The 21860-nt window shown below is 58.1% G+C and overlaps 1 protein-coding gene across 13 annotated transcripts in view; it reads right to left on the reverse strand.

The window, feature by feature from the left end:
- Positions 1–1056: 1056 nt before the first annotated feature.
- Positions 1057–21860, reverse strand: part of TNK2 (tyrosine kinase non receptor 2) — a gene marked incomplete at its 3' end in the record, with an annotated part of 40500 nt that continues 19696 nt past the window's right edge. For 4 of the 13 annotated variants that reach the window (XM_082625423.1, XM_082625425.1, XM_082625424.1 and 1 more), the window contains 14 exons: positions 19779–19959; positions 18667–18737; positions 16543–16764; positions 15041–15193; positions 14263–14540; positions 12673–12799; positions 12144–12290; positions 11967–12061; positions 7543–7737; positions 6058–6149; positions 3396–4741; positions 3200–3295; positions 2903–3030; positions 1057–1863 (listed from right to left, as the gene is read on the reverse strand). In XM_082625423.1, the coding sequence (XP_082481549.1) occupies positions 1857–1863; positions 2903–3030; positions 3200–3295; positions 3396–4741; positions 6058–6149; positions 7543–7737; positions 11967–12061; positions 12144–12290; positions 12673–12799; positions 14263–14540; positions 15041–15193; positions 16543–16764; positions 18667–18737; positions 19779–19941 (3120 nt within the window). In that variant the 5' untranslated portion in view covers positions 19942–19959. Of the gene's footprint in view, positions 1864–2898; positions 3167–3199; positions 3296–3395; positions 4742–5389; positions 5510–6057; positions 6150–7542; positions 7738–11966; positions 12062–12143; positions 12291–12672; positions 12800–14262; positions 14541–15040; positions 15210–16542; positions 16765–18666; positions 18738–19555; positions 19664–19778; positions 19960–21860 lie in introns of those variants that run through there. The other 9 variants (XM_082625420.1, XM_082625421.1, XM_082625419.1 and 6 more) reach the window with 7 other exon arrangements.

Below are 21860 nucleotides of genomic sequence, written 5' to 3' on the forward strand. Positions count from 1 at the left end.
GGTTTAGACTAGGAGAGCCCATGGCAACAGTTGCCATGGGGGTTTGGTTAATTCCTGAATTTTTGTCCTGTGTCCTTGACGTAGGGCTCCACAAAAGCTATTAATAGGTAGCTTATAGAAAAGAAATATAAATGGCCCAACTTATTTTTTAAATGTTCATTCATTAGAGGAATGCAATTAAAACTATCGACACCATTTGCCACGTCATACTGTCAAAAATCAGAAAGCTCTGGTACCACATGGAAAGCTCTCACACACTGGTGGCTGTAACATCAGGAAGAGCCTCCTCTGTGGGGAGAAAACTTTCCCAACTGGCAGGATCCCTCATTAGCCACACACACCCTGACTCAGGCACGCTGCTTCTGCGAACTCATCCTTCAGATTGCCTTGCAAGTAAGTAATAACCCACATTCGCCATTTATTGATGCAATGGCTAGAACTGCAAAGGATTGGAAACAACCAAATATCCCTCCACCAAAAGGGACCTGGTTAAATATATTATCGTAAAACCATATCCATGCAACCCTAAACAAGAGTTCTTTCAGTAAGGCTATGGAGCTCTTCAAAATAGTGAAAAAAATTAGAAACACACGGGAAACTGATGTTAAAGGCAGCCTCTGGAGAGGGGAGGTGGCAGCTGGGCTGGGGAATTTCACTGTATACTCTTTAGTACCTTCTGAATTTTGAACCACGTGAACTATTAGCTATTCAGAAAAAGAAACTTAAAATACTTATACATATTGGATCCTTCCATGTTATGAAAGTTTCTGGCTTAGCTCCCACTAATGGAGTTACTGTACTCTGTCCTGCAGTATATCCTGCCTCATGGAACATCAGACATAAAACCTAGGGGCTCTGAGTCAGGTGGGGCTCTGCCCACTGTCAGCCGCGGAAAGGGAGAGACCTGTTAGGGTCAACCAGGCCTGCACTCCCCCCACCTCCGTCAACAGGTGGCGCTACAGGGCCTGTGGCCTGGGACAGATGGTAGTGGCTTGGGGAGCCCAGGAGCCTCGGGCTGCTGACCAAGAGGCAAAGAAGCAGGCAGACACAAATAAGTAACATAAAATAGAAACTAACTTTATTTCTCTGGAAGAAGCAGATATTCATAGCTGGGGCAGCAACTTTGGCAAAAGGCTGGTGGGAAAACAAAGAACAGCACAGGGGAAGAGCTGGGTCAAAGAGGAAGCACTGGTGTCCCTCCAGGGCAGCTGCCCCCTTGGTCTCCTTCCAACCCTGGGGCCTTGGGCCCTGGTCCCTGCCAGAGAACGATCTGGCACCCTAGCTCTGCTACCTGAGCCACCTCAGGCTATTTCCAGGCACAAGATCCTAACACCAGCCAAGTCCCATAACATGTCCATGGTGAGGCCACAAGTCACATTCCGTCCGACACCCCAACTGCCGCCAGGGGCTCCCTGGGGAGGGCCCCCGCCCCACGCCCTGGGTGCTGGTCCACCTTTCTGCATGACCAACACATCCTCCCTGCCCGGGGTCAAGCCTGGCTTCCCCGCCGGCAGGGCCTGGCAACACATTTCAGCTACAGGCCCCACCAGGGACTGAAGCCAGAGGCAGGTCAGCCACAGGGCCTGCTGAGGCCGCCCCCAGGCCTGCCTTCAAGAGGCTCCCTCCTGCACCTCGGCTGGGTGCACTGAGAGCTCCCAAGTTGCAGGGACAGCGCTGGGTGAGGGAGGGACAGGCAAGGCGGGGCTCCCAGCCTCCTGCTGCCTTGGCCTCGCTCTGCCACTGGGGGCAGCAGGTGCAGCAGGTCCTCCAGGCCTGGCAGGGCATCTCCCCACCCTCGTCAGATGGACAGGCTCAAATGATTCCTTCAGGGCAGATCCTCTGGGTCTCCAGACATCTCAGCGCCTAAGGATGGGAAACAACCAGAAAGCCCTTCCATCAACAGGGGTCGGTGCAACAGAGTATGGAATGTCCAGTGTGGGTGGGTGCGAGAGGGACCTCTCAGGGTCAGCCAAATGGATTGAAAACTGGTGGTTCTAGGCACTAATTTTGGAATTTAGCATCCTGGGACGACTTCTTTTATAAACTAAGCATAAGAGACCAGCAGTATCGTGTATTAGAGTAACTGATGCAGATCAGTAAGAATAACCACGAGGTAATGGCCAACGTTCAGCAATGGCATCCCATGGGCCAGACACTTGCTGTGCGGTGCATCCCTCATTAATTCTCCTAACCAGTTCTACGAGGTAGGCACTATCATTTACACACGTTTTACAGATGAGGACCCTGAGAGGTCAGGAAAGGAGCATAAGCTGACGCCACGTGTGTGCAGAAGGCTGGGCTCCAGCTCAAGCTGTCTGCCGCCAGAGGAATCCGACACACCCACCCCGCCAGCGCCCCCCAGGGAAGGATTTCACTTTTTGACTTGATAAAACTTTCATTTGTATGTATTTATACTCTACATCAAGTATGTTATTTATATATCTATATATTGTGTTATATATACACGTACATACATTTTTTATAGGAAAGTAATGGATTTTTTTTTGATTTAGACATTCCTTTAAAAAGGCATTAAATCTTTGTTACTTTAAACTGAAATAGGAAATGAAGAGGTGAGAGAGATTCGTTTAAACCACTGGATCCTAAACTGCTGCTCACTGGAGCCCAGCCAGGAAGCAAGCCCCCTGCAACCAGAGAGGCTCCAATTCCTTTTACTCATTAGCTCATTTGAACAAAGCGTCTATGAAGTCTAGATAAACGTGCTTAGGAGAAGCTGTTTTCTCCGAGAACTGTCTGTGTCCTGGGACCGGGACCCCTTTCCCTCCTCCCGCCTGGAGCCCTGTGTCTGGCCGTGTGTGGCTGTGAGCTGTTGGTTTTTCCCAGAGTGACTGCTCCAGGACACCCCAGGGACAGGAAGGTGGCAGGGGCAAGGTCTGCTCACTTGTGGTGGGCTGGGCCACAGGAGCCCAGCAGGTGGCAGCCAGCCTGTTCCAAGTTCCAGTCGAACATCTCCAGCACTTTGTGGCACTCGCCTCGCGGCCGCAGACCCAAACCAAAGAGCTGCTCCACCTGAGGAGCAGAGGGTGGTGCCGTGGGACACACTGGGGCCAAGGGGTGCTGGACCAGGGCGGGACAGAGGAGAGTGAGGGTGGGGGCAGGGAGCGGGAGGGTTGGAGGAGAGCCGCAGAACCAGTCTTCAGGGTCCCTGAAAGCCAGAGTGGGCAGGAGGTGGTGGTACCTTCAGATACTGGGCAGCCCTCTGCACGCTCCAGCTGTGGCTCTGCAGGGCCGCCTGGCACTCCTCTGTGGTCACCCCATGCACCATGGCCTGCAGCTGGGCACACCCACCCACCCGTCAGCACCACTCGGGCCCCTTCCTCTGGGTCCCTCGGGCCCCTGCCCCTCCTCACCCTGTAGCCAGGCCCACTACTCACCATCTGGATCTTGTCTGCTGGCCGTCCAGCCTCTGGCCCGTCCCCGGGGCAGCCCCTCTGTGGCAGCCGAGCAGTGGCCCTCAGGGCTGGCGGCTGCGCCCCTGAGTTGCTGGTGTTGGTGGAGAAGCTAGCCTTGGGGTCTGGGGCAGCCTGAGGCATTGGTCGAACGGTGGCAGTGGGGGCAGCAGGAGCTGGGATGCCGGGAGGGGGCAGCAGCAGGGGCACAGGCATGGGGGCCGGCTCCTCGGGGCTCCGGGTCTCACGCAGGAAGCGCTGGTAGCGCTCCAGGTAGGGTGGGCGCTCAGGCAGCAGGTAGTAGTGGGTGCTGCTGACCTTCTTGCCATCGCGGACGATGGGTAAGATGCAGGGGCCAGCCCGGGGGCCAGGTGCCTGGATCACCTGGGGTGTGGCATACTTGGGGTCTGAGGCGAAGCTCTGGGTGGTGGGCATGGTCTTCCCAGGTGAGCTGGAGAGCCGGGGTGGCAGCGGGGAGCTGCCGCGTGGCACCAAGGGGCTGGGGGTCCTGGAGCCTTGTGGGGACAGGGGCTCCCGGGGTGGTACCCGGGGAGGGGAGGCAGGTCCAGGCCACCGCCCCATCTCCTCCTCGCCCGAGGGGGCTGGAGACAGCTCCCCACGTGGGCGCGTGGGCCTTGGGGGGATGGGCACACGGGGGGGAACCTGGGGCTTGTCGTCGCCCACTGGGCTTGGAGAGGAGACCAGAGAGCCGGCCGGGACCTGTAGCTGCCGCATGCACTCCTGCTGCAGCGCCTGGAAGATCTCTGCGGTCTGGGCTGAGTTGGGCGGCTTGCCCCCACCCTGAGGCGGGAGGAACAGGTTGTCCTCCAGGGGAGGGAAGAGCCGCGCCGGCTCAGGCACAAAGGCGTAATTGGTCTCGCCCTGGCTGGGCCCAGCAGAGACCCCTGCACTCACTAGGGTGCTGTTGATGGAGCAGACCTCAAAGTCATCCTCATCCTGGGCCACGTCATCGTAGGCAGGAGGCGGGGGCAGCGGGCGCGCATCCCAGTCCACCACCGGCGTGGGATGCAGGGGCCGGGGCAGGGCCCGCGAGGGGCTCTGCGGTGGGGTCTTGTCCAGCAAGGAGCAGGCATCCATGGCCAGCTGCGCCAGTGAGGGAGCACAGGGCCGTGGGGCCGGGACCACGGGCTCCTCACCGAAGTCGATGAGCGTGACCTCACCGCTCCCGCGACCCGCTTTGGTGCCCGGCACCCGGGCCGAGGGCTTTGCGAGCCACAGCCCACGGGGCAGTCCTGGCTTCCGCAGGCCCAGCCTCTTGAAGTCGCTGGACAGGGGGTCTTGGTCCTCACTTACAGGGTCGTAGGTTGGTTCTGCGATGGAAGGTAGACCCCAACATGGAGGCAGTGTCAGGCAGGCCGATGGGAAAGGTGGGGTGTGGGGAAGACAGCCCACCAACTCCTCACTCCCAATTCCCCCCGAGGTCAGCCCTCAGCCGCCAGAATTCTCTGTGCACCCAGACCCCATTCAGCAGGAGGGCAGAACCTGTGCCTGTGGTTGGCAGCCCACTATGGGGCCTGGCGAGCCCCTCCCTCCATTTCAGCTAGAGCAAGAACACCCCACACCTGCCTGCCTCTGACACCCCTCCATCAACACAAGACCCCATATACCCCGGCTCCTGAGCCCTGGTTAGTAATCCCTACCCCACTACGGCACACCATTAGTGCAGGCAGGGGGCTATGGGCAATCTCCCCGCATCAAGGGCAATAGGAGCTATCCTTAGGGAGGACAGAGCTCCCCACCAACTGGCATGAAGCCCAGACACGGCCTCTGCAGGTCCCCAAGGACGTGAGGCAGGGCCAGGCGATGGCAGAGTGGGTGCCAGGACCACACTCTTGTTCCCGAAGCCCAGGCTTCTGGGGGTGGGGGGAGAGGCAGGCATGCCGGGCCAGGTGCGCAGCAAAAGCTCACAGCACACACCCACTTGCCCTCCCACCAGCCGGCCAGCCAGGGCTCTGTACCTTCCAGGAGGAGAGAAATGAGAGGAGAGAGGGGGCGGGGGCGGGGGCCAAGGCACCAAGAGCAGCCCCACTTACTCTGAGTGAAGACGGCAGGCTGAGGAGGGCGAGGTGGAGGCTCCCCTGCGAGAAGGGTCGTGCGGAGAGTAGAGGGGGCAGAACAAGGGAGACAGGACAAGGGAGGGAAGAGAGTCAGACAAGAGGGCGGAGTGGTGGGGGGGGAGAGAGAGAGAGAGAGACGTGAAGAGGGGCAAGTGAAGGTACACACCCAGCAGCAATGGGAAGCAATGGGAAAAACTATGTTCCGGAGCGACAGGCCCTGGGTCCGGGAGACAGAGGAGGCTCCTGGCCAAGATGGAGCCCGTGGGGTAGTTTTGGCAGGAGAGGAGAGCAGGATTAGGGGGAGCGAGGAGAGCCAGGATCTGAGCACGGCGGGAAGGAGGAGGGAGGAGGGAAGCTGAGCGGGCAGGCCAGTGCGGGCCAGACCGAGGATGCCCACCTCGGCGGATACAGCTGCCTCTTGCTGTCCGCCCCACGGCCAGCCGGAGCCAGGGACACAGCTGTCCCCATGCTGCCCTGACCCAGCCGTCCCAGCTCGGGGTGGCCTGAGGAGACAGCATCCCTTCCTGGGCAGCTGACGAACTAGGGGACCAGGGCTTGGGGGCCCTTACTTTTCACCCTGCCCAGATGCTGGGTGGGTCTGGAGGTGCTCAGTTCCACACTCAGCAGGTCGGGAGGGTCCATGGGGTTTCCCAGATACAGTCTGTGGGGAGAGACGCAGGTCAGAGATAGGTAAGGGTGTGGGGCGGCGGCAGTGAGGGCACCCTGGAGGAGGTGCTGGGCCTGTCTCCTGGGGTCAGGCAGAAGACAGAACCATGTCATACAAGCCCCTTGCAGGCGCAGGCCTGGAGCCCAGGACTTCTGACCCCCAGTAGCTCCCTTCTGTAGATCTAGCAGGAACAGGGGAGGGTACCGTGGAGAGGGGGCAGAGAAAGAACTCCTGACCGTAGGCTGAAAAACCTAGGACTGTAGAGCTCCAAGGACACCCCAAAAGGGCAGAGCTGGCCCTCTGTAACCCCAAGGCACCCCAACCCATGCCCGGCAGCCACCTGCTGGCACGCTCTCTTCTCTCCTGCCGGGCCCTGAGGTGTCTGGGCCGCACTGCCCCAGCCAGGGTGGACAGGAGGGATCCTTCTGCTCCACTGCCAGGAGGCAGGGTATGGGCCGGGCTACCGCCACGCTCCCAATTCACCTGCAACCCCTGTGCCAACTCTCGGGATCTGGGACGTAGTCACTGGGGCTGATTAAAGCCCAGAGGAATGGGGCTGGGCTGGCCATGGCACGCCAGGAGCAGGACAGAGGGTGCCGGGCCGCCTTCTGGAAGGTGTCTGCCTTCTCTGGCCCCAGCTCTCTCAGGCCCTCGCCTGGCTCCTGTGAGGCAAGAGACAGGCACCCTCCCAGGGCTCAGTGTTCTGGTGTGCGGGGCAGGGGGTGAAGGGCCTGCTGCGCCACGCCCCCGGGGCAGAAGCCTGTCAGAAGTCAGAGGAGAGAGCGCTGCCCGGAAGCCCCGTGGTGCCAGCACAGAGGCTCGGAGGCCCAGCAGGAGGAGCTCCAAGTGGCTCCCTCGGGCGGGGCCCCCAGGAAGTGACTAATTCTCCTGTGTATCCTCCCCAGATGCCCCCCTGATGACCTCATCCTTTCACTTAAAGGAGACTGAACCCCCCTCCCAGGTACAGAGTGAGCAGGCAGGTGGGCACTCTGAAGTTTCCCTGCAGGGAGCTTGTTCTGCACCTTGCGCCCCTGGGCCTGAGCCGGCAGCTCCCATCTCCAGGACTCAGGTACTACAAGCAGGAGAAGGGAAACTGCCACCCAAGTGCTGGGGATCATGAGAAGCTTTCCTACTGAACTGCTTCCAAAGGCTGTTCCCAAGTCCATTCTCCTAAAGCCAGTTTGCCAGGGGGGCTTAAGGTGTGGACGCTGGAGGCCTTTTATCCTTTGAAGCTCCAACCCCAGTTCTGCCAACGAGGAAAAGCTTCTGAACAAGAGACCCTTGGCCCACGGCTGTAACTGGGAACTTGGAGGCCTGGAGAGCCTGCATGCCCAGAGAGGGGGCTGCTGGCCCTGGAGCCCCCAGGCGGGACCCTGCCGGTACTCACTCATCGATCCTGTCAGGGAAGCCCCAGCAGTGCCGGGGGTCGCTGTCACCATGTCCTGTGTGAATGAAGCTGTTCTGCAGGGGCTGGCTGATGTCCTGGGCCGACAGGCCGGCCACAGAGGTCACCACGTTGCGAGGGAAGGGCCCCACGCACAGCGTCCGTGTGTTCTGGCCGCGCCACCAGTAATTCTCAGCCCTGCGCAACAGAGGTGACGTGCTGAACACCAGGGCGTGGTGGGACGGGCCCCAGGACTGGGACCCTTTTCACGCCAAGCTCTCTTTAGCCGTGGTATCTGACCACCTTGGCAGAAGGGAGCACAAGGGCTAAGTCCCCAGGATCAGAGTAGCCTGCCACCAGCCCACCACCTCCAAGCAGCCCCCTAGGACCTGACATTCACCCAGTACAGGGCCTGGTATTTGCATGCAGCCTTACCCTAAGTGCCCTAGGTGGGTCACATAGCTTTTCCTACAGTTTACAAATACGGAAACAGGTTCAAACAAGTGACATGACTTGCCTACAGTTACCAGAAAGAGTACAGCAGATCCAGGATTCAAACCCAGTTGTTAATCCGTGAAGCCAGCGCCCTTCTCACAATACCACCTCGCCTCCCTCCTCCCCTGGCAAGGCCTAAGCCCTAGTCCTCTCCTAGCCACCCGATCTCACTCTTCAACCCAGTTCCAGGAGTTCTGAGCTACAACGGCCCAAGGGAGCACCATGGCCTTAGGACTGGGCTTGGGGCCAAGCCCTCCTACCACAATCCCATCTCCTGCAGGCAGCCCTCCAAGTTTTGGAAGCACCTGGGGCAACCCACGCTGTCACATCACCAGTTTACACATCTCCAGTGCCTTCCATCACCTCCTGCCAGGACCGTGGGACCCCCCCACTCTGGCCCCCATCCACCTCCTTGGGAGGAGAGCTCCACTCTTGTCTTAAACAAGGGGTCCAGAAGGGAACCCAGCCTCCCAGTGTGGCTGGACTATGGGATCACCAGCCCCTCGCTCTGACCTCAGACACAGAATCTGTTGGCACAGCCTAAGTCCAGGCCTGGGGTGGGGGTGGGAGCCGGGCCAGGTGGGCAAGAAAGAACAGAGCGCCCCTCTGGACGCTTCCAATGCCCAAAATCCAACAGGCCACGGGGCTCCTGCATCTGCTGGGATCACGCACACCTGAGGACAGGCACAGAATCTGGGCTAAGGCAGAGGTGGTGACAGCCTCATGCTGCTGCTGCAGCGGACGTGTGGCACCAAGCTGCATCCGCTCACTGTCAGCCCCCCACCTGTACATCACCTGTCCACAGCAGGAGCATAAAGAAAGGTTTCCTCCAAGCTGCAGCCAGACCAGAGGGGTTGGGGGAGGTGGAGGCTGGAAGGAGGCAGTGAGGCCCGAACACCTGGACCCCCCCTCCGCGAGGTGATGTGGCCACTGGGCCAGTGTGACCCCCAAAGAGCCTGTCCCAGAGACCTAATGTTGAACCCCACAAACACAGCAATCCTTGGGGAGCCAAGAGGCGTGGAGGGGGAGGGATGAGAGCCCAGCCTCCCTGTCAGCAAGGCTGCTGACCGGCCACCACAGACACAGCAACCCTGTGATTACCACCCAGCCCCCCTGGGTGGGAAGGGCAGGAAAGGAAGGAAGAAGAGAGGACAACACCCGGGAAGGGACAAAGCCCATCCAAAAAGAGCAGGGCCGTTCCAAAAAGAGAAACGTCTCCCCTCCCCACCCCAACCCCCAGGCCGGCTGAGGCCAAGGAGGCAGGGTGGGGAGCCCCTGGCCCCCAGACCCTGATGCTGCTCTCACCCAACACCCATGGGCCCCCTGGGTCCCACATGCCCCTCCACGGAACAGGCTCAGACACCAAGCCCATGGCTGGATGCTGGACTCTGCTCTCCACACCTCTTCAGAGATGCTCGTTAACTGAGGTGGAGAAGTAGTGCAGAGTGGAACAGACTCGGGTCCAAGGCCAGGTTTACACCATGATCACGCCCTCCCAGTGGATCCTGAGCAAGACCAGATGGGCAGGAGGTCACTCCCTCCGCTCCTTTCCTTTTGCTAACAGACCCTCACTCGGAAACCTCCTGTGGACCTACTTCTGAGAGCGAGAGCAAGCCTACCTCTCTTTGTTACAGGCGTAGCCAAGGCGAGAGCCAGGCCCAGAAGAAAGGGCTCCCTTTATCACTGCTGGGAGTCCTCACATCAAGTCTCAAAAAAGGAGGTGGGAGGTGAGGGGCAGGAGGCACGACAGCCCTTGCTACTGGGGGAGGGGAGTTGGGAATGCAGAGTATGTATAAGAAAGACCCCCTTGGGAATGACATCCCAAGCACAGAAGCAGCATCCTCCCAACGAGGGTCAATTACAACTCCCGAGATGGCCAACATTATGTCACGCTGCCCACTGGTCCCCCCCTCCAAGGCTCAGTGGGGCGGAGATACCGGCAGCCCAGAGAGGACCAGACCAGCCCTTCCCACCCAGCCTGCTCTGGCCACACCTCCGTTCCCCTTCCAAGAACAGCCCAGAGTCTCCACAGCAACTGGAGGGCACAGTCCCCGCAGCAAAGACAGGCACCTCCAGCAGGATGCTTGACAGCATCCTGGGACAGGCAAGATGTGAAGCAGCACCTGGGAAACACCAGGGCCTGGGTTAAGAACCACCGAAGGCTGCCCCAGCTCTATTGGGGACCAGCCTCTGGAAACCTCAGCCCATTATCCCAGTCCTGGCTTAGGTAGCCCAGAAATGGCTGACAAATGTGGCTTAAACATTCTGCTCAAAACACCACCCCACGCACTTCTCCCCAGGTGTCCCTGGCAGCCCCTGGCCTTGAGGGACAACACACCCCCCTTTGCTTCCCTCTCTCCCACCCACCACAGGAAGCAAAGGCTCCAGGGACCAGGCCAGGCCAAGGACCTACACATGGATTTCAAAATCTGTCCCCCTTCTCTGGTTTGTGAAAACAGGACATCAAAGTTCTGTCAGCCATCCCAGCCTCCAAAGAAGACCCACTGGAAAAGAGTGGTCATCATCTGTCCCTCACAGTCTAGACAGAGCCTCGCAAGCCTGGCTCACAGGACATCTGCTGTCCTCTCTCTGCCCCCTGCCTGGTACCCCGAGAAGCCCTGAGTCTAAAGAATCAGTCAGAGCCAGGGGCAAGGGTGCTCCAGACTCTGGCTAGGAGACAGCTTCTACAAGAAGAAACCCCAGTCTAACAGAAGAGCACAGATACGAGACAGCTGAGAGCCAGGCTGCTAAAGGAAGACGGAGAAACAGACCGAGACGCACACGTACAAACCCAGACCCAAAGGGACACCCACGAACAGAGCCCACCCACCCGGAGACACGGAGACAGAGCCAGACAAACAAACACACTTGGGGCACCAAGGAAACAAGGGGGCATTTAAAGCTCTGGTACCACCGACACACAGGCCCACTCCCAAAGCCTCACCGGCTGTCATGCCTCCTGCCCCTCACCTCCCACCTCCTGAGTAGCTCCAGGGACCTGCGGCAGGCACTGTGGTCCAAGTCGGCCGGTGGCCCAGGAGGAAGAACCCAGCAAGCCCACACTGGCAGGCAGTGGCAGTGGAGCCAGCAGCTGGGCCAACCCAAGCCTGTGACGAAAGGGCAGGGCAGGGCCCGCCCACGGTGGCCTTCCAGGAGGAGCGGCTCCCCTCTCCCCTCCTGTTCCCCGCCTCACTCCAGTGGTGACCCAGGGTGCCAGCTCCAGAGACAAACGCCCCAGAAACACACAAAGCTCCTGAGTCACCGGTCCCAAGGACTGGGACCCTTTTCACACCAGGCGGTAGGGGGGCCTCCACAGCAGGCAGGCTTGAACTTTGGGGGCTCCATGTGGGAGACCTGACTCAGGAGAGGCTGCCTGCAGGCAGACACGTGTTGCCAGGTGTGAGGGGGATTGAGGGGGCAGGAATAGAGACCCTGTGAGGGCAGCCTGGGGACAAAATGGCCAGGTGGGAGGCCCAGCAGAGGACGGAGGAGAGCCCTGGGAGGGCAGAGGCTGCCAGGAACAGGCAGGGCTGCTTGGGGCTACTGAAGGGCACCCAGGTGGGAGTCCAGAGTCCTTATCCTGGGAGGACGGGGAAGAGGAGGGGCAGGGGAGGGTAAGAGGAGGAATGTCCCGGAGTCCCAGCTGGGCCCCGAGGCCAGGCTGCTCCACTTCCTACACCCCAGCATTAAGGGCAGTGCGGCCCCGACCCACAGAGCCAGCGCTGGAGCCTGGTGGGAAAAGGGTGACAGAGGAGACGCTAGGCAGGGAAACGCCCCTGCGAGCCACCGCACCTGCATACTTAACCCCAAGCACTCAGAAGGACCCAGACCTGCCCTCCCCTCTTGCTGCAGGAGCCCTGATAGGGGCTGTTGCCATGGGGACCTGAGAGGCAGAACGGCTCGGGGTCCCAGGCCCAACCAGTGCTCCCTACCTGCCCTCAATGACGGTGATGACATCGTTCATCTGGATGTGCAGCTTGTCTGGTTCCTCAAAGTCCTGAAGGGCCCGCATGTCAGTGGGCTGGGCCTGGGGGCAGAGACAGGTCACTAACCACCTCAGGCTGACACCTGCTCGATACCCCTGCCCCCGGGGGCAGATCTGCCCTCACCTCCAGCAGGAAGTCCCTCAGGGCCACAAACGTGGGTCTGTCCTCTGGCTTGTGAGCCCAGCACTGAACCATGACATTGTAGATGTCCTGGGGGCAGTCCTCGGGCCGGGGCAGACGCTCCCCCTCCTTGTCAATCTTATGCAGGATCTGGTGGTGGGGAGGTGCAGTGTGAGGACAAGCAGAGCAGCCGGCTCTTCACGGCCAGCCCACGGAACAGCTGGAACTGCTGGCCGCCACGCCTGTACCCCAAAGAAGAGCTCTGCCTGCGCCCTGGGCCTCTGACCCTTACCCCTACGTCTGGGGCCTCCAAACGGGGCCGTGGCAAAGGAGGACTGCGAAAAAACCCAGGCCGGCCTGTTCCTGACCATTGGGGGCCGTGCTCTTTGCTCAGCTACCTGAGGGGGTCAGGCGGGCACTGGAGACAGGGATTCCAACAGGTAGGAGCCAGTTCCAACAGGGCCAGGTTGGGAGACAAGGATCAAATCAACCCCCAGCCACGCTGTGGGGAGGACAGCCCCAGCCCCCTCACCTGACTGCCATTGAGGCCAATCCAGGGCTCCTGGCCATAGGTGAACATCTCCCACAGCGTGACCCCAAACATCCAGGTGTCGCTGGCATGGGAGAAGGTGCGAGTCTTCAGGCTCTCAGGGGCACACCTGGCAGAGGCAGGGGTCAAGCAGAAGGCCTCTCAGAGCACCCCCGCCCCCTGCATCAGCGCCAGTGGACCCCAAATGCTCATGCACAAGTATGCCACTGCCCCGCGTGCCCGGGTTCACAGTAGGTACTGGGGGCACAGTGTGAAGTTAAGGACTTCTTAACTACGGGGTGCACAGACTTGGACAAAATTGTCTCTGCTCAGGTCTTTTTTTTCCACGCGCGGCCTGGGGTGGGGAGAGGAGGACGTTCCCATGTCAGGGAAAGGAAGGTCAGCAGCTCCAGAAGGGGCAAAAAGTGGGGTGGGATAAGATCTCAGGCTGTTTTCTAATTGTGGTGGGAGGATGACAATTTCCAGACTTGGGGCAGGATCCTAGGATTTAGGTCATTTCAGCAGGAAGGTGTGGGTGGGAAATCTAGATAGGGCCTGGGGAAGAACCAAAATGGGTGGGAACAGTCACAGTGGCTTTCCTCATCCCACACGCTCTCTGGGGCTCCCTCTTGGGTGAGGAAGAAAAATGGCACTGCAGGGAAGCTAACAAAGGGTATTCATTCCAGGGTGGACTGAGGCACGAGGAGTGAGGAGGAAGCTGCCCTCGATGGAGAATCAGAGATATCTCATGGGACTGGAGAGCTGGCCCTGCCACTCAAAGGGGGTGGGACCCAGGGAAAGTCACCCAAGAGCTCTAAGCCCCACGGTCCTCATCTGTGAAATGGGAATAACAATAATCTGCTCACTTCACAGGGTTGTTATAAGAGGGCTGCATAAAAAAAGGTGACCTTATAATTTCCCATTCAAACCAGGACGCTTGAGCATGAAAGGAGGTGCTATTAATTACTCCAGGACATCAGGCATAATCCAGGATGTGTGATCATCCTAGATATAAAGTCAGTAATTAATTAGGGGTGAGTGTACATCCTGGATTAGAAGGGTTTTCTGGCAACCAGAACTGGACCAACTCCTCCCACCCCAAAGCAAGGAGACGACACTCCTTCAGGAGCCTCTGACAGCAGAGGATCATGATGGTCTCAGCACACGATAAGCTCACACGGGGTCCAGGGCAGGGCCAGGTACCACCCCAGTGTGCAGGTGAACATCCCTCATCAGTCTACAAGGCCCTGCCTGCCCCCAGCTCTACCTGGGACATACTTACCAGCCAGTCTCTGCCTGGCTAACTTCTCCTGGTATTTCAGGAGCTTAATACTGGGTCTTCCAGGAAGCCTTAATGTGTCCCACAGCACTTATCCCTGTGCATCCTAGCACCTGGCACGCGGGCCCCTGAGAATTCCTGGATGGATAAGTGAATGGATGGGCACATAACAAGGGCACCCCGGGCCCAGAAGAGACAAGGGCTGGTGGGTGTATGGAAGGCCCTGGAAGCTCTGAGGCCTGGGCGTGTAGGGACCAGGGCAGGGCGGGGTGGGGCGGTCCAGGCCCCGTGAGCCGGCAGCACCTGCCCCTCACCAGGCAAAGGGCACCTTGCGATGCTCCTGCATGACGTAGTGGTCGTCATTCTGGGGCAGTGCTCGCATCAGTCCGAAGTCCCCGATCTTGACCAGGTCACGGGTGGCCAACAGCAGATTGCGGGCAGCCAGGTCACGGTGAATAAAGCGCTTGGACTCCAGGTAGCCCATGCCCTCAGCCACCTGCACAGCGTAGCGGCTCAGGGTACCCAGGAGGAAGTGGCCCTGGTGCTTGCGCAGCCGGTCCAACAACGATCCCAGAGGCGCCAGCTCTGTCACCTGAGGCCACGGAGGAGGAGGGAGGAATAAGCATGGCTGAGTCCTGCCCCTCCCTCAGCCCCTCCCCTTAAGGCCTGCCAGAGCCACGCTCCATGCTCCTTCCTGGCCTGTCCTCCAGGGACCTCTAGGAGTCCTACAGCTTCCCAAGCCTCTCCCCTCTAGGGAACGTGGGAAACTGAGACCCAGAAGAGCAACCCAAAGAGGCTCAGGTTAGCAATGCCAAAAACTAAACTCTGGGACTGGCCCCTCCCGTGGGTGCAACCCTCTACTGGTGAACACAAGCCAAATCCAGAGAGATGGAAGTGAGCTCCAGCAGACACCAGGGTCAGTCAGTACCGGGGTAGGCCTGTGAGCCCCTTTGCCACATCAGGTGGGGGATCAAAGCAGGATCTGGAGGACCTCTGACCTTCATCAGGATGGAGGGAGTAACCACAGCACAGGCAGGAGGTGAGGGGCACAGGGCCCTCCCTGCCGCCATCCCTTCTGCCCACAGTACTCACCATCTTCATGGGTGGCGTGAGCACCACACCGTAGAGGCGAATGAGGTTTCGGTGGTCAAGCGAGTGCATGGCATTGACCTCCCGGATGAAGTCATCCATGGCCTCTGGCTGGCTCAGCACATCAGGCTTCAGGCACTTCACAGCCACACTCACCTGGCCAGAGTGGGGACTGCAGAGAGTCAGGACAGGCCCCAGCCTCCACACTCCGGGCCAGCCTGCTCCCCGCTCCAGTCTCAGACCTGCTCATCGGGCGGGTGAGCATGTCCCAGGTGCCTGTGGCCTGGCAAGGGGAGGGCAGCTGACCCCAACAGCCATGAGCCAGGCCTCTGCTTCCTGCGGGAGTGCCCAGGTTAAGTGGCAACCGCAAGGTAAGAGGTGACCGGTACAATGATGGAATATTAAAATGTTATGATAAAAACTGTTTTTGGTGTAGAAGGAAAATGCTTTAAATATAATGCCATAAAACTAATCTGTGGTGACAGAAATCAGAAGAGTGGCTTCCCTTGAAGGGAGGTGATACTCAGTGGAAGAGGCATGAGGGAGCCTTCTCGGGTGACAGAGATGTTCTACACCAGTGGTCCCCAACCTTTTTGGCCCCAGGGACGGGTTCGTGGAAGACGGTTTTTCCACAGACTGGGATGGGGGGTGCTGGATATGAGGGTTCAGGCGGTAATGCGAGCGATGGGGGGCGGCAGATGAAGCTCGTTCACTCGCCCGCCACTCACCTCCTGTTGTGCGGCCCGGTTCCTAACAGGCAGCGGACCGGTCCCGGTCCACGGCCCAGGGGTTGGGGACCCCTATTCTACATCACAATCTGGGCAGTGGTCACACGGGCCCATGCATATGTGAAAAGTCACTGAGCCGTACACTCAAGAACTGTATGCTTTACTGCACACACGCTATCTTTCCTTCTGGGGAATATTTTTTAGATACAATACTAAGATGAAAGGGCAAGCGTTAAAAAGTTGTATCTAAAATTTGTATCTTAAAGAAATTCAACAAAATATCTGAAGGGGAAAAAAGGTGTAAATGCTAACTCCACTTCCTCTGAGTGGTGGGATTACAGGCTTTTTTTTTTTTTTCTTAAGTCTCTAAACTTTTATGATAATTAGTTTTATAATTGAAAAAAGGGGGCTTCCCTGGTGGCACAGTGGTTGAGAGTCCGCCTGCCGATGCAGGAGACTCGGGTTCGTGCCCCGGTCCGGGAAGATCCCACATGCCGCGGAGCGGCTGGGCCCGTGAGCCATGGCCGCTGAGCCTGCGCGTCCGGAGCCTGTGCTCCGCAACGGGAGAGGCCGCAACAGTGAGGGGCCCGCGTACCGCAAAAAAAAAAAAAAAAAAAAGAAAAAAGGAACATGTGTCTAGTTAACCCTGAGCATGGACTCCAGGGTGAGCCACTTTGGACCTGTCCCCAGCCCCCTTCACATCCCAGCAGAGGGGACAGATCCGCCTTAGAGGGCAGAGCAGGGCCTGCCACGCCCCACAGGACCCAGAGAACTCACCTTCTTCCCCGAGGGGGCGTCCCACTCGCCCCTGCGCACCACGCCAAAAGAGCCATCTCCCAGCTTCTCAAAGAGATGCAGGTCCTTCTCCCCAATGAGGCAGGTGAGGCTCTGCAGGGACCCCTCCGCTGCTGGGCCTCCGGGGGTGGGTGAGGTCTTCCGGAAGGTGCTCTGAGAGTGATGAGGGGGGAACTCAGCCTCCAGCCGCTTTCCACTGAACACCTGTTTGAAGGCAGCCAGGGGCCAGATGGAACCCTGAGGCCCCAGAGCCAGTCATTCAGTCCTGCCCCACTGCATCCTTGGTGAGGCCGCCAGACAGGTCGTGGCTTTGCCCAACTTCTGGGGGGCGGCCTGGCTGGAGGCCCACGCCCCCTCCTGACTACACCTCCAAACGGGAACCCACGGCCTCAGTGTGGCCTCGGGCTACGTGCCAGAAACGGGCTGCCAGGCATGTAGCCTGCGGCAGCTGCAGTCCCACACCCAGCTGCGGGGTCAGGGATAGCCCAAAGCCCGGCACCACCTCTGCCCCCCTTCCTTCTCTGTACCCCTACCCAGCACAGACTCCAGCCCCTCACCCGAGCAGATGGGTAGGAGCCCGAGGGGCCCTCACAAACACCTCCTGTCCATTTTTAGCCCTGGCCCCGTCTCTGGGTTGCCCATTTGGTGCTGTCTGTCTCCACCCTCCCCAGGGAGTCGGCTGCTCTTCATCCTGCCCGGGGAGAGGATAATTTGAGCCTGAGGTTGGACCGTGAGTGTGTATGGGGGTGCAGATGAAGCAAGGCCTTGCTGAGGAAGGGCCTGGGAAGACAGCTGGGCTTCTGGAGGGAGGCCTAGAGCTGAGGGCTCAGAAAGAAGGAAGGTTGGAGAGGACTCTGCAGCCTCGGCTGTAGAGGGAAGGGGCCAAAGGTCAGGGGACAGGAGGGAAGCCCTGAGGGTCAGAGCAGCCCTGTCAGTTTGAGTTGACGACCCTACCAGGGCATGCAAAGCCTCGGCTTCAGGCAGCACCCTCTGCCCAGTTGGTCCCTGCCCCCAAGGTCGGCAGAGCCTTGTCTGTATGGGGTGAAGGGGTCTCCAGTCTGAGGGCCTCTTCTGGCTGCTGCTCCATCCTTCCTCCCAGCAACTGGAATCCCTTCCATTTGCAAGCAGTGTTCAGCTGACAAGGTCCTTCACAGCCTTTTTCTCAAGGGACCCTCCCCAAGGCCCCGTGAGGTGAGCTGGGCAAGTGCGGCTGGCACTGTCTTACTGGCCACATGCCTCAAGTCTGGAGCGGTCAACCGACTGGCCCGGGGACCTCCTGTGAGTCGGTGGTAGATACAAGACCCCCTGAATCCTGCACACCGCATGGCTCTTCCCTCTTGCCTTCGCCCGCCCCAACACACCCATCCTCCCCTAAAACCTGGGCAAGGGACCAGGACAGTGTCTCCAGAAGAGGCCACAGGATCCCAAGAGACAGCCCCTTGCCAGATCACAGCCAGGAAATCTCTGCGGCCCAATCCCAGGTCCAGCTGTTCTGCACTGCCCGCCCCTCTCCCCAGCCCTGAGGCCAGAAGTGGGGGGAAGGCCCGGCTGGTTCACTTCCTCTCACATTGTCTTCCAGACAATGGGCAAAGTTCCCCTGAGTCAGACCTGGGACTCACCACTCCAGAGACCCAAATTAGGGCAACGGGGGTGGGGGCGGGCCTTGGGGAAGGAAGCTGTCAGTGGGGCCCGGTGACCAGAGAAACCCTCCACAGACTAGGGAGGTGCGGGACGAGGGAAGCAAAGACGTCCTGGGTCCAGACGGTCCCACTGCCCCACACTGGACACCGGCCCCGACACTTAGGCAAAGCGAGGGCTCAAGTTACAGCGCACTTGTCAACAAGCGTCTGTTCCATGCCCGGCACCACTGCCCGGCGGGAGGGGACGTGAAGCCAAGGCTGCACACAGGCCACTCAGGGCCGTCTCCAGCGGAGACAGACGCTTAGCCAGGCAGCTCTACAAGCACCCTGCCCGATAAGACCCCGGAGGAGGGAGGTCTGTACAAAGTGCGAGATTATACTGCGGAGAGTGGGGGAAGGCTCTCAGGATGACACCAGAGGAGGCTCCAGTGAGCTACCCCTCCCACGTCCTTCCCTGTCCGCCCACCTTGCTCATCCAGGACTTGCGTTTGCACACGGCCTTCCTCCTCTTCACAGCCTCCCACAGCCGCCGCTGGCCTGCAGGGAGGAAGGGGAACCCGTGCTGTTAAGGCGCTCACACCCCCAAGAGGCTGCTGCCCACCGCAGGCTTCCTCGGTCACCCTGGGGGAAGTCCACCACTAGACACTGCCCAGCACGATGACACCAAGGAAACAAGCCATCCCCACCAACCAGGGACTGCCATTAACCAGATGGTCACTGCATTGCGCTTCTAGGCAATTCTTCTCGAACTGGATGGAGGCATTTAACCACCAAAATTGAACAGTAGTGCTCTTATGCCAACTCTCAAGAAAAAATAAATAAATCAAGGTAACGGACAGAATTTTCCCAATTTTGAGTTTTTCTCCCATAAAATTTTCTTATGTTACTGGCATCAGATATCAACTCTCTAGGCTAAAAGCAGCGTAAGTCAGTGTCTAAATTAGCACATTATTACTTATTTAGCTATTTCAGGCTGAATGCACTCAAAAATTTCTAATGTTCTACAAGGAACACCGTGACTTCTAGAAGCTATAGTCACTACTTTCAAGATAAACACATAGAAAAAAAAAAAAAGAGTTCAACTTATAGAACAGATCTTTGTAGGAGAGACAGAGAAAGGGAGAGAGATGGGGAGAAAAGCAGCAAACCATCATCTGAAGGATTTTATCTTCCCTTCTCCACAGACCTCTGGACACTAACCCCCCTGGTGTTCAGAAGAGACTCAATTCTACATTTATAAAAGAGGAGAAGATGGAAGAGATACACCCTAGAAATGTCTGCACAAACAAAACAGAGTGTGTAGTTAATCCTGAGTAGCCAGAAATTCAAGTAAGATTCCTCAAGCTCCAATTCACCTTCACAGCTGCAAACTGTTCTCATGCACTCACTGTGTGCAGCATCTACTGATGCCCCTGTGCCCCACCGCGGGGGCTCTTGGACAGGCAGTGAGAGTTCTCAGCTCTGCCACCCCACGGAATAAAGGGGGGGAGGGCTCTTCCATGAGGCTGGCGATCCTGAGGACAGAGGAGGTAAATGGTCAGTGGGGCAACGACAGGCGAGGCCAATGCCCCCACCTACCAGGCCGGCCCATGCCAATCTTCTCCAGGTCCTCATTCTTGACATACTCAAAGTGGGACAGGCGGGTAACGTTCAGGTCGTCGCGGAGCCGCAGGAAATACTGCTGCAGCTGCACCTCGGACAGCAGCTCCAGCAGCCAGCCTGTGCCCTCCTCCGGCTGCATGCTGCTGCTCCCCAGCCTCTGCGGGGAGAGAAGAATGGCTCAGAGACCACGGGATGCAGGGGGGTAACAGGCGACCCTGCCTCTGCCTTGGGCTCACCCACATCCTACCATGTGCTGTGGGGAAGGACTCAAACCACCTTCTTGCTCCCCAAAACAGCTGTACAGAAGAGCCTATAGCCACCTGTCCTCCTCCTATGGCAACAAGGGTAGAGTCAGGGCAGTTGGGACACAGCCCAGGCCCTGGAGTTGGGGTCTTACTCCCCAAATCTGCCATCCATGGCCGAGTGACCTGAGATCAAACTCTGTTCTCCGGTTCCCCACTGGCTCTTAAACGCTCCTGTTGTCACAAGGCCTTTGAGAATCTGATGAAAACTATCGAGTGTGTCTCCAGGAAAACATATGCATCCTTCTTCATCATGTTTTAATTACAAGACTTTTGAGGGTGCAGTGTCCCTTGAGACCCATCCATGAGCTCCCCAGACCTGATGGACCCCACAGGGACTAGACGAGCTCTAGCTACTTTCCTCTCAGTGCCTGACATCGCATGAGCCTCCCCCCAGGTCCAAAGACCCCTCCACAGGCCACCACACAAACATCTCCAGGACCACAGGAGGGTCAGAGGGAAGGAGGCGCAGAGGCTGGGGCGGGCTTTCAGACTGCTGTCAACGGCTGTCACAACAGACTCCGGCCCAGTGTGGTCAAAGCTTTCCACTTTTTCAAGAAATACCAGAAATCTGAATCGACGTGTAAAATCTCACTATTGAAATGGTTTTTGAAAAGGTACTATACTCACATGTAAGATATTCAAAAGGCACATGAGAGCCGTAAAGTCTCATCCCTCTCTTGCCACACAGCCACCTCAGCCCCATCCCCAAAGTCGGCTGCCATTCACGACTTTTACGCGTTCTTCCAGACTTGTTTTTCCCCCACACAAATACTCACCCATTACCCACACCATTCTGTTCCTTGTTTACACTTGACGTTAGCTCTTTCTCCTGACTTTTGAACTATGTCAACTAATTCAAGTTTGAAACACACACACGCAAGCACATGTGTATGCTGTGCTGGCCAAACAAAACTACATGCAGGCCTCAGTCAGCCAAGGGGCCACCAGACCTGTTACACCCTCTGGGGCCCAGAGAAAGAAGCCAGTGGCACCCTCAAAACTAGGCAGCCTGACACGAAACCCATCCTTGTCCGAGTAAGACCCGTCAGAGCTGATGAGGGCTTGGCCAGCCCCTGACCCGTGTTCAATCCCCACTGGAGAAGACAGGGATGAGGGAAAAGGCCAGCTGCCCCAAGACCCCCTCCTCCCGACTTGGAGGTGGCCTTGTCCCCCAGCTCTCATCACAGGTCGCACTAAGAGAGCAGGTGCTCACAGCCTGGGCCCCGCGTGAGCCTCCTGCTCTCACAGTTCCCAGCGGTGTTGCCAACCCAGTGCCAGGAGCTCAGACTCTCCCAGGCAGCTCAGGGCAGTACAAAGAGCCACCACTGGGAAAGAGAAGCCCTCAGTTCAAACCCTGGCTCCTCTACCAAAGTGGCTGGGCCAGAAGGGGGTTTCCAAACTTTAAGCCCTAACCCTTCACCCAGATGGTTCTCATAAGGGCCATACAGCCCCCTAGGGGGCATTTTTGGCTGTCACAGTGTTGGGGGACCATTAGTGGCACTGAGTGGGTGGCTGGGGGACTCACACACTGTCCCAAATCCCATACAACTTAATTCATGTAGGTGAGAAGTTTGTTTATAATCATCTGATTATAAATCAAATCCCATTTTACATACGAACAAGAAAGTATTTTTACAGTGTTAATACAGACTGAATTTTCCTGGAATGGAGCTACTGTGTAAACTGAGGGAAAACTGGCCTTTTGCTTTGTTTGGAACTTAGCAGAAGTTGTCCACCATTCAGAAAAATATCA

Source organism: Mesoplodon mirus, assembly GCF_964341445.2.
Source record: "Mesoplodon mirus genome assembly, chromosome: 6".
In the NCBI taxonomy this organism is placed as follows: Eukaryota; Metazoa; Chordata; class Mammalia; order Artiodactyla; family Ziphiidae; genus Mesoplodon; species Mesoplodon mirus.